The 12472-nt window shown below is 33.9% G+C and overlaps 1 protein-coding gene across 2 annotated transcripts; it reads right to left on the bottom strand.

Annotated features, from left to right (window-relative positions):
• Positions 1 to 1134: 1134 nt before the first annotated feature.
• LOC142611158 (uncharacterized) lies at positions 1135 to 12059 on the bottom strand. 2 transcript variants are annotated; one of them, XM_075783209.1, is made up of 18 exons: positions 11797 to 11879; positions 11631 to 11675; positions 11304 to 11424; positions 7767 to 7812; positions 7520 to 7677; positions 7200 to 7317; positions 6974 to 7056; positions 5821 to 5880; positions 5359 to 5613; positions 4643 to 4739; positions 4373 to 4423; positions 4161 to 4241; positions 3803 to 3874; positions 3177 to 3239; positions 2773 to 2925; positions 1883 to 1940; positions 1738 to 1790; positions 1205 to 1640 (listed from the first exon to the last, which is right to left on the bottom strand). In XM_075783209.1, the coding sequence occupies exons 3-18, from the start codon at positions 11402 to 11404 to the stop codon at positions 1563 to 1565; spliced, it is 1527 nt and encodes a 508-aa protein (XP_075639324.1). In that variant the 5' UTR covers positions 11405 to 11424; positions 11631 to 11675; positions 11797 to 11879; the 3' UTR covers positions 1205 to 1562. The 2 variants fall into 2 exon arrangements, with proteins under 2 accessions (XP_075639323.1, XP_075639324.1); XM_075783208.1 differs by having other exon boundaries at positions 1135 to 1640; positions 11631 to 12059.
• Between the last annotated feature and the right edge of the window lie 413 nt (positions 12060 to 12472).

Raw genomic sequence — 12472 nt, forward strand, 5'->3', positions numbered from 1 at the left:
TTAACGGAACCTTTTAACTAAAAGTTAAAATTTTAAAAGGAGTATGTATAAAGTGTGTAATAATGAGTCTATAACTAGATTTTCTTATATGAGAACGTATATGTTTTAATTAACAAAGTTTTCCTCCAAACCAATTTATAGAAATCTAATCCAATCCAGTAATGACTTATAAAACCATTCATTTGTATTATTTAAATAAGTTATATAACTAATATTTATATGTATCTTTAATCATATATTATACTTAATAATCATGTAGTTGTTTAAAATGATTTAATACATAACGTGATTTAATATATATGAATGATCTTGTGAGGTCTTAGGTTTGTTGGAGAACTTTATCCATCTTCATATCTGTGATTTATTCCACTCACAATGCATACTTTTTTTTTGGGGTGGGGGGTAATACCATAATATTAAAGGTTACTATTATTTAAAAATAATAATAATTTTTTATTATCAATAAGAGACCTAAACTTTGGAATACGAGCTTTCTCTAGCCTTCTCTCTTTTCTTCAAATTTACCTTCTATTTTTCTCTTTCAAAAAAAAATTATTTTCATGAGAAACTTCAAATTTACTAGACCAAAAAGTGACCTAAACCTTATTGGAATAGACAAAGAAAGGAAAAGCATACAAGAAATGTTACAGTTCTTCATGTGCTTTTGAGCTTCACAACATAAAATCCTACTGAACTAGAGCAAATTGTGATATTATTTGAGTTCTGTGACATTGAGTGTATAATTTTTTTATACAGCAAGTAGAACAGGTTCAAACCTAAGTTGAATCATGCATCGCCACTGAAGGCTGAAGCAGAAGGCCAAGGGCCCTGTTATTGTGTGTGCACGCACACGCCGAATCTCATTTTTTAAACGAAAATATATAACAGGGGATGGAACTCAATCTCCTTCCTCCCAAGAACTTTGAAAGGGCCTTAGTGTTTGATAGGTTGCTTAGATGCATTATTGATGACATAATGATTATGATGGTTGTTTATTTAGTGGTGCAAAAATAAGAATAATAATGATGATCCGAAGTATGACCTGCAAAAGCTCCTATATATTAATGAGCTCTATATCAAATGTGCACTTATTCTTCCCATAGTAATGGTATTGAAGATAAGATCATGAATTTAAGACCCAAACAGTGCATGTGTATCTTACTAACAAAACAAAATTCCTAGATATCGAGAAAGACAAGGCAAGTAATTAATCAAAGACCTTTGAACCTTGAAGTAGAGACTAGAGCTCTGACATTCATTCCTACTTGCTTAATAACTAATATGAAGTTCTTTGTTTTCTACAAATTTGTTCTCAATGATAAGGGCATTGCCCAGGTACAGAGTATTTGTATTTTTGGAAATTTTATTTTTTCTTGGCTCTTCTTGTTTCCCTTTCAATCCTAATTCCAAGGATCTCCTTGTTCTATCAATATCTGAAATGAAAAGGTACCCATATATCTATATATGTTTGAGAGTTGTCAGAAGTTATTGTAAACAAGTCAGCTCCCCCAGGCCCCAAAAGCTTGGCAGGCAATACCTCCAAGACAAGTGCAATGATCAACTTAGTTAGTTTCAGAGAAAACCCCTGGATGGAATTTCTTGTACAAAGCTTCCATGGCTGATTCAATTCGTGCTTGGTCCTGCAACCAAATTTTAAAAAAAGCTAAATTTCATGGAAGAACTTGTTTCCAGGCTTTAATGTAAAAGTTATTTTGTCCTCATGAAGTTTTCTCATACCTTGCCTCTGAAGCTAATTGTGAGGGGTCCAGTTCTGGATCTGCGATAAGACCCTTGATGATGCAGAAGAAGAATAAAGTTAAAATGAGATAGAAAAAGATAAAATATTCTCCTGAAAACCGACACTAGCTAAAAAGACTCTTACCAATGTAAAGGTCTGGGAATTCAAGACAAAGTTTTGATAGAGGTTGAGCAGTTTCTACCTGAATGTTATTAAACATAGGTAACAATGAGGTGATGCCACACACGGTAGAATATTGATGGTACATGGACATTAAAAAAAGAGCTAGTACCACCAGTAAATTAACCATAAAAAGTCAAAGAGATTGCCTGAATTCTAAGAAATGCATCATTAGAATTGCTAAACAATATGTTTTCCTTCCACAAGTAAAATTGTATCACAGGTGAGCTCCCTAATCTTAAAATATCCATTCTGGGAACTTCACGTACAGCAATTCTAGATTTCACTTTGAGAAAAATTGAGAAAACATGCTAGTGAAAGAGTGTGATTTATTCCTTCGCTTCATACAAAAAGACACTACACATATTTCTCCATTATTTTTGAAGGTTCATACCATTAACTTCTCGACATGGTTCCCCAAATTCAAGGCCATCGCCTATACAACTATGGTAGGCCAAGTGTGCATTAGCAATACTATTCAGCTTAAGCCATTTAAACTGCAATTCACACTAAAAGAGTTTTGAAAGACTTCATGTGCCTATAACTCTGTCTGCTCTTTATAAGGGACAATGTCTTAAATGTAACTTGCCTGGTGCATGCAGCCAGATGGCTAATACAGGAAAAGTGGAACTAGGAAAGAAATACAAACATCTCAGTACTTGGCAACATCTCCCACACCCCCCCCCCCCTTCCCCTTTCTTTACATGCACCGAAGGTCAAGTATGTCAAGTCTAAATACATAGATAACCAGAACAAGCTCAAACCCTAGCAACAATAGAAATGACTAACACAATCAATAGCCAACAAATTAAATTATCGACAGAAATATAAAGGTATAGAGTTTAAACACATACATCTGAAAGCTGTGTTATCAAACACTTAGATATGTATGGCTCCATCATTTCAAACAGGCCTCCAGAACTTGTTAATTCAATCAAGCACTCCCACTCCTTGTCCAGCTCCATAATATTTGTTGCAGTAAGAATTATCACATTTTGACACTTCATCTACAAAAAATTGTCTGACACTGAGTAATTCAAACTGACACAGTAACACTTGATAAATGACATTGCATAACAGATATCAAGTTGGTCCAGAAAGAAGTTGATAATTTGATATCACGTCATTTTTCATAGCTAATGCTTCAATAAGGTGAGGTTCTAGCTCACCTTACACATCAAAAGCATACTATCAGATGCGTGCAGCGAGCTTGATTATTAAAAAAATAGAAGTATCAGACATGAGCTTAGAAACTTACCAAAGGCACAGGCAGATTTTCATGGTGCAACAATTCAGTGATACCTTCCGGCAACTGAGCCATCTGAAAAGGAAAAGAATGCAAGTATGAGATCAATTTACTGCTTCAAATACCCCAGCATCATAACATAACCTTTAACGTAGCTGGTTTCATTTTCCCACAAGAAAGGCAAAATTTTCCCTCAGTCTCCAATCAACCAGGAAATTATACTAATAAGAGACTAAGATTCTATAATGATGACAATGCATTCTCCATGTAATTATGTCATCCTTTCACATCAAGGCATGCATAATTTTCCTTTTTCTTTTTCTATCATTTCAACAGACATATAACAACAGATCAAGTCACTCTATTTATCCAAAAATAAGATACATCATGCCATCAAATTATCAAAGCCCAGAAATTCAAAAATAAAATAAAATAAAATAAAATAACGATAAATCTGGAGATCTGGGAAGAGGGATAGGGATCAACAAGTTATTGAAAAAAAAAATTCCTCTAAGAATTGAGTTAGGGGAACAAGTAAAAAAATATTTTTATCAATGATTCGAGGAAATATCTTAGATTATATTAAATTGTTAAGTCTATGTATCAATCAAAATAAATTAACTCTAGAAATCAAATACCTCATTCCGGTCACCAGTGCATTGATCACCAATAAGATGCCGAAGATACTCCTCAAATTCCTCATCAGGAGCCTAAATTGTGGATACATGACCACCAAAGATAGAGTTAACACAACAAATAAATTAAGCCTTCAGAAAAAATGACATCGCAATGACATGTCTATGGATGAAAGGTACTAGTGAATGAAGTTAACAGAAGCTTGAATAATTAGAATTTCCATTTCAGATGCTAGCTTTATCAAAAACTCCGACAAGTTTTGTGGTAAAGGAAGAGTACTGGGGAAAAAAGAATCTGACACATCTTGTAAGATGTTAAATTTAGCATTATAGAAAGTTCACTTGAAATTAAAGAACGCACCAGACGAACCCCAAAGGCCTTTGCAACACCTGATAAAGTAACATCCGAATGCAATGGGCCTATCCCTCCATATATAAAAATCTGTACGGTCACATCAAGGATATACACAATAAACAGTCAGAACATAAACTAAGAAGGAAAATCATAATTCATTTTATATGGTTTCAAATAAAACCACTAAAAGGGTTCTCTATCAATTTGCAACAGTTTACCAGATCATTAGTAGATTTTTGCCGCTCGACTTCTTCAGCCACAGAATCTACCTGGTGCAAGAAGAATGTTGAAAAAAATGAAACTGTAAAATGAAGTCAATAAATACAACTTTTAGAAATGTATATGTAACTCTGCGTCCATCATTCAAAGACGAACATAATGCTTATTAATTATGTGCATATCCCCACCACAATTATTAACTGAGGGTTCAACCCTGTGCATAGGCCAACTATGTTTTACCAAGATGAATTCAGCAAATAATAACTTACATCATTCCGAACAACAGTAGCTTGTGAAACACTCCAGCCAATAGAATGGAGCTTTCTACACAACGAAGGTCCTAACTGATCCTCAATGGTGCCAAACCTGAGCTATGGAACAGATAACAGAATACTGGGGACTTCAGAAATAACAGTCGATAGGGAAGAAAAATAGAAACCAAAAGGGTTACACCAGACACTGATATTTCATAAATTTCATACATTATGGATTCCACATATTCTTTTCTTCAATCAGAGATTCAGAATATTCCTTGCCAAAACATATCAAAACATGTGAGACATTGATGCACATGCCCGTGCCATTTTGCATGAGTGAAAAGAAAAAATGCTGATAGATAGTAATCTAAGATGTTAACATAAATAATGAAACTCTACTGCTTTGCAATTACCATGATGATGTCAAGATAATTTTTAAATGTTGGTGAAGGCTCAACTAACAACCCATAAGATATAGCAATGACTCATGAATCAGGCTAAATATCAAAAGAATTTTTTTTTAAAAGGAAAAAAAATAAAAGTAAATAAAAAGAAGTAATTGACAAGGGAAGAGATTTAATAGATAACCAAAATAATATTAATATATCTCTTGAGAGGCCATCCAAAACCTTTCAAGTCAGATGCGAAGGTAGATTAACTGACCAAAGAAATCAAACAAACAGAATCCATTCGCAACAAAACCCATGTAATATCAACGAAAAACTTACAGAATCTCATCCCCCACAGCAATGACTGAGGCTGTGAGCATGCTATTTTTACGTAAATCAATGTTATCTGGGCCATTGCTAACAGCAGAAAAACTCCCAGAAACAGGAGAAAACTTTTTTACTCTTCCCGCTCTCTCTAATCTTCCATCAGAAAGCAGATATGCAGGTCTAAATGTTTCTTTGCTATTGGAGGAATCACTGATGCACAATAATGCATTAGGTACTGTGTCATATATGCTCCCAATTGAAGTGTAACTGTGAACATTCAAATGAAAAAAACAAATCAGAATTGTTGAAAAAAAATTGAAATCCAGTATCATACATGCATGTCTCATTTACATTTGCACCAGGGACCAAACTAGTTAAAGTCAGAATTACAGACTGCACCACCAAAGTTGAACAAATAACTTAAAAAACTAAACAAAAACTCCAATATTTTATAAAGCAAAGATGAAGTATTACCCTTGATTGTAAAGACTGCAGTACTGGACCTTGCAAGTTAATATGAAGGCCCACACATCTCTGCCAAAAATTAAAAACCCAAATTTACACTAAATTAAATTCAAGTGGAACAATAAAAATTTCCAAACCCCATATGCCTCACTATAAACATTCATGCAGAACCAAACAGTAAAGTCCCAGGGAATAGCGTGGCCTTTACTGTCAACAAATACAATTCCTAATTAATTACACCATTTTCTTGATAGGGCCATAAATGGCTGCCATGATGCTACAGGAAACCAGAAGCTTAAAGTATTTAACAGTTAAAATTATAATAAAATAGACCTTCACGAGCCTTGGTTTGATTTCCCAAACAAATATTCATAGTGGAAATAATGCATTACGCTCATAAAGAGGAAAAACTAAATTGATTGATCTGATTCCTGGCACATGATTCATTTGGATGAGTATCTTTTTTACAAATGAATTGATATGGGTCGACATACATATTCATTAATAGTCTATATCATGATAGATACTTATCTATCTGGGTATCTTAGAATATACCATTCATAGAATAGATGAATAAAGGGTATGTCTATAAAATAAAACAATTAAAGACAAGTGTAACACTAACCAAGTAGCTATTGATAAAAAAAAAGCTTTCCAGATATAATAAAAAACAATTAAAAACCTAAAATAGCTGCAATGTTACAAATTACTGATAAAAGGAGGAAGGAAACCAATAAAAAATGGTCTCCCAAATTCGTGATACTAATAGCTAATGACTTCCATAACATTTCCAGAGCTTTGCTTCTGTCTCTTTCTTTTTAAATGAAAAACTGTGTATTTCAAGTAACGTGATTTTTTAATAACTAACTCCGATTTATTTTGCCTTGACAACCTTTTTGTATATCAAGAGCTAGATTCTTTGAATTTTACTAAATGCTGTTAATGTTGCTGAAATGACTACCCAATACACACACACACAAACATACACATATTGTGTGTGTGTGTGAACTCCTAGTCCATTTTCCATTAGTTTTAAATTCAACTAAATAAAACCTTTGCTGATTTGCTGTCAGACATCCCTTGCCATTTGCCAGGGAGGAAGTAGCTAGGGAGAATAAATATTTTTTTGATAGGAAGTAGCTAGGGAGAATAAATGAGATACCTGTATGACCAATCCAAGATAGGATTCACTCTCATGAAGGATGGCCATCCAGGTGAACTAGGAGAAAACTGTTCTTGGCCAACCTGAGAGATTGAAAAAAACAATAAAACAATGATATCAACTTTCATATAGAAATCACAAAAAATTATGGAACATAATCTAGCAGGTAAGAAAATATGTAGCTAAGATATATCATGTCTTCGTCAATATAGAGCATGAAAGATACCGCAGTAGGATCACCAATTCGGACACCAAGGAAAATAGCTCTAATAGGTTTAGTCTTTAGTAAATCTTCCAGACCAGACTTGAAATCTGTGCGAATGATATCCATTTGTAAACCATAACTGTTCAAATAAAATAAGCCAATTAGCAGCCTGATCCATAAACATTTAATAAGCCTACAAGGCTACAAGTCAGAAATTCTTAGCAGCTTGAGTAAAAAATAAACTCTATCAAACATACAAATGAAAAAAAGGGGAGGACCGGGGGGGGGGGGGGGGGGGGGGGTGGATTTCAATAAAAGAAAATAAGAGAAGCTTATCTTACGCAGAGGCCGCATCATAGGTAAATGAGTTGATTTCAGGGAAAGCACTAGTGCTCTCAAAATATATTGTTCGAATTGGAAAGTCATTGAGACCCTCATTAGAACAGCTTTGCTCCGCTTTATACAAAAAATAGCCTGCCCTAAGTACATGCAGCAAAACCTATACATCCAGTTTCATTGTCACTATCTATTAGATAAAAGACAACTGATAGATTACTCAAAAAAAAGGAAAAACAGGTGAAAACATACAGTAGAATCCTTTCCTCCATTAAAGCTGAAGGCGACCTCTTCAATACTGTTAAGGAAAAGAATATCAGGTCTTTCAATCATCAGCAGACTTGCATGCTCCCAATAGATAATGACAAATAATGATTATAATCATGGCAGTTTACAAGAAAAAAAGGAACAAAAAAATGCATATGAAACACAGACAGAGGCAAAACTTGAAAATTACACCTTAAAACCACTCTTTCCTCATCATTCCTTGAGGTCCAGTAACAAAAAGAAATGATGGGCAACATGAATGATTCCCTAGCCTATTCATCTCCTACCTCCATTTCTTTTTGAGTAAGTAACTCCTACCTACCTTCATTTCCTTCAACCTAAATAGGGAAAGTGACCCTTTTCCTTCATTCTCATCTTCTCTAAAACAAATATAGTGTTCATCTGTCGAGAAAGGCAAAAAATATCAAGTATACACTAACATCATGTATGGAAGTACAATGGTTGACAATCATATTTATCTAAACCTAAGCAAATGGTATTCTGCAACATTTCGTTTCCAATTATTGTCTGGAACTGTTCAGGTTGTTTTCTTATTAATCAAGGCTAGCTAAGTAAACTAAAGCTCATTACTTATCCCAAAAAAAAAGGAAAAAAAAAGTATAGTACGACTCATTATAAAAGAACAAAGGAGAGATGCCTTTTAACTAAATTAGAATGTTCAGGTAATTATCCATTTTAAAAGAACTAAGAATCACTACATAACATGAAGAAAAGTTAGCTTCAGAGATTAGATTCATGTCCCCAGCAATGTTTGCCCCTACACTTCCAATTTGAATCATCCATTATCCCAGTATGGGATCTCATACCTGCATAATGCATGAATGGTCCAGATTTATGCAATGTAAACAATACATTGTAAGGGATATGCTACTTCCACTAAAGTTATTGAGTGCGTTTATGAAGCAAGTATAAACATGTGCATGTCTTTATGTGTGTGTATTGGAGGAGAGAGAGGGGCACAGTTGTATAGAAGGCAACCAGATTTCTGCAAAGTACTGAAGTATAATTTTTCTCAAATGGGAATGTATGTCATACAAGTATTTTCCTGCTGTCATATGTGCCAAAATATAGATATTTTCATTTCTTTGAACCAAAGGCTATATCAATTCCTGCCCTCAATTTGATTTGGGTAAAAGGGGCTTAGAGTTTTCCTTTGGACCAAAAAGGAAACAAAAGGGTGAACGAGGAAAACTTTTCCATCAGATGGTCTCTGGCAACCATTATTGCTCTTGAATCCCTTCCAAGCATTCCCATACGCATCATCCTAAACCCGTAAGGAATTCCAATTTGGTAGTTCGCTTTGTAAGAATTCAACATTGAAAATTCTAATCCTATTATTTGCACATTGTAAATCAATAGAGTTCAATAATCAAAAGTTTGGTGTCACCAACATTATCTTTTACACATGAGCATGACAATAGTAAATATTAACAAAAAATGTCCATTAAGTAGTTACTAATTTTATCATTCTATTAAATACGTCATAATGCTAGCATCAAATTAACCCATTTGATAAGCCAAGATTATTCAATTTTAAAAATGGAGAACCAAAAATAACCCCACAGTGCTGACTCAAACTGTAAAGAAAACTTCCATACAAAACAAATTATATTCTCTTAATTGAGCAATAAGTTTCATGTTTATCCCAATGCCACACCTAACCCCCATTGAGGAATTAAAAAAAAAAAAAAAAAAAAGAACCCTAGGTCTCATCAATGCCCAAAACACTACCAACACGCGTCTAAAGTATTCCATAAACAGAAATTAGAAATGGCCCAGTAATATTTGTCGTATCTGCCTAGAGACCAAAACACATAACAAGAATTTGCTGTGTCTGCCTAGAGACACCATGAATGCCCCTAATCATTCTATTGAATACCTAACCCATTTCATAAGCTAAGATGATTCTCTTCCAGGAATGGAGACTAGGAAATCAAAAACCCCACATTGCTGACTCAAACTGTTAAGGAAACTTCCATATAAAACTAAATCTCTTCTGTTAGGTGAGCAATACTTCCATTTATCCCAAACCTAACCAGTAATATTTGTCGTACCCGCCCAGAGCCTAAAACACATAACATGAATTTGTTGTGTCTATCCTAGAGCCACCAAGAAGACCCTCAAATCTCCTTATTAACTCCCAAAAGCACTATCGACATGTGACAGAAAGGGTATTTTATTCTCGTTGATGCCTGCCATAAATGCCGCAAAACATTCTACTAAATACCAAATAATGCTAGCACAAACTTTAACCCACTTGATAAGCTAAGATGATTCTGTTCCAAAAATGGAGACCGGAAAATCAAAAATCTCATGGTGCTTACTCAAATTGTAAGAAAACCTCCATTTAAGGAAAAAGAATTCTTCTATTAAGCCAGCAATATTTTTTGTATTTATTACAATGCCATACCCACCCCCCCCCCCCCCAAAAAAAAAGACCAAGTAATACTTTTCATATCTGCCTAACACCCAAAACAAAACAAGAATTTGTCACATCTATCCCAAAGAACACCCCGAATCTTCAGATTGACACCTAACACACTAGTGACAGACAAAAATCTAGTAATGTTTGTTGTATCTATTCTAAACCACCGCCCCACCCAAACAGTAACGACATGCAGCAAAAAAATAAACATCTTAGACAAGAATAAAAAAATAGCAGCGATCCAGAAAAAACTGTTAAAAGGAATGTGCCACAGCACCCTTTCTTAGATTGAAGAAGTATAACCGTTAACCATTAAACTTCTTCACATTCGTATCTAAAAAGTTCATTCATCCTCCACTCATTAAACAGAATCTTGACCAATAACTTGACAGAAACACTAGACGCTTAGTTTCAACCAATTAAAATAGAAATAGTTATGTAACTATCAAAACCAAATCATTCATATTAATCCACAGATCTAACTTTCTTCTTCAATAATACTTTAGGATTAAACCGCTTCTCAATAAGACCATTTCTAAATACAAATCAACAATATAGAAAAACTATAACATGGTAAAAAAGCATGTTAAATCCGCCAAATGTCCTGTTCAATAAATTGGTGGACAGAAAAGGCAAACCAAACTGACTCTGATAAACTCTTTTAGAAACAAATGCATAGACATAACATCATTTGATTATATTCATTTCAACATCACCCATTTCATAATGTAGGAAGGAAAAAAAGAAAAAACCTTAACTTTTAGTATTATTAAATTTCATTATTCAGGGCCTGAGGAAACATAAATCTCCACAAAACTGACCCTAACAACTGCATGACTGAGCTCAAAGGCATTCTTCCCTTTTTCATTATATCAAACCAGTATGTATTAAGTATAAGATTCAAAAGGTTCACATTCTTTTCCTTTAACCAAATGGAGTGTAAATCCAAAATCCATGACACCAGAAATCACAACCCAATTCATAACAAATACTTTGCAAGACAAAAATGTAAATTACAAAACTTTCAAAAACAAATTAAAACCAAGAGGCAAGGTGAAAAAAGAAAAGAACTTTACGAGTACAGAGCCAGAGCCCTCTTAATAACATAGATGGCGTTGTTATACTTGGTCTTGAGCCTCCTGTCATTGCTCTCTCTGATTGCCTTATCGATCTCCATGTGCCCTGACACGCAAAAATCTGTACAAAAAACCATCAGACATGAAAATGAAGAAAATGGGGTTTATACAAATTTCAAATATATTGCTGTTTCTTAGAAAAAAACAAGCAAATGGGTCTTCATAAATCAACAAAAAGCTCAAAACTTTGGAGTGAATTAGGCAAATGGGTATTTAAAACTTTGCTGTTACTTGCGAGATATGAGTCTATAACTATGAAAAACTCACTTTCAAACTCGCCTCTGAAAAGACTCTCTCTTTCTCTGATGCAAACTGTGAACGGGAGAGCAATGAATATGTATGAACAAGCCGTGAAACAAGTGAGAGATATTTATAATCGAATTCTCCGAATCAGAACAAATTGCTGAGATGGATGATTTGGATTTAGCATTACGTGTTGTTTGGATGGCACAAACTTCTGTATGTCTGAAACTGAAAGTGGTTTCTTTTGCGTCTGCAACTATTTATTTTTAACTCTTAACACTGCTCAAAGCACGCAGTCAAGCCGTTGAAAAATATGAATGAAACGGAAACTTGGATCCGGATGGACGGTCTTGTAATAAAAAAATATTCCAGAATGATTCTACTTTCTGTGTGCGTTTGTGTTTTTTGGGGAATGGCTTTTTCTTTTCTTTTTATTTGGATTTTGAAGTAGATAATAAGATTGCACTAGATGTAATCCATATATGATTCTCAAATTTGGGATACCATAAAAAGGTTTTTTTTTTTTTTTAAATGATTTATTTCCATAGATGGAAAGGAATGGGAAATTTCCAATTATCTCCTTTGGGAACACAAAAAATGCTACCAATATACATATATATAGTAGTAGCATTTTTTGTATAATTGGAAATCTCCCATTCCTTTCCACACACACACACACACACACACACACATATATATATATATATTAAATGTGGAGTACAATATATCATTTGTTATCAATATTTCTTGTGGCTCAACATGTCATCTGATTGATTATTATTTTTGATTGATTATCTATATTACTATTTAAGAGTTTTTTTTTTTGTTAGATCGATTTTTTTTTTATTCTAAAATACTCTTACAAT

This window comes from Castanea sativa, chromosome 9, assembly GCF_040712315.1.
Source record: "Castanea sativa cultivar Marrone di Chiusa Pesio chromosome 9, ASM4071231v1".
Classification (NCBI taxonomy): domain Eukaryota; kingdom Viridiplantae; phylum Streptophyta; class Magnoliopsida; order Fagales; family Fagaceae; genus Castanea; species Castanea sativa.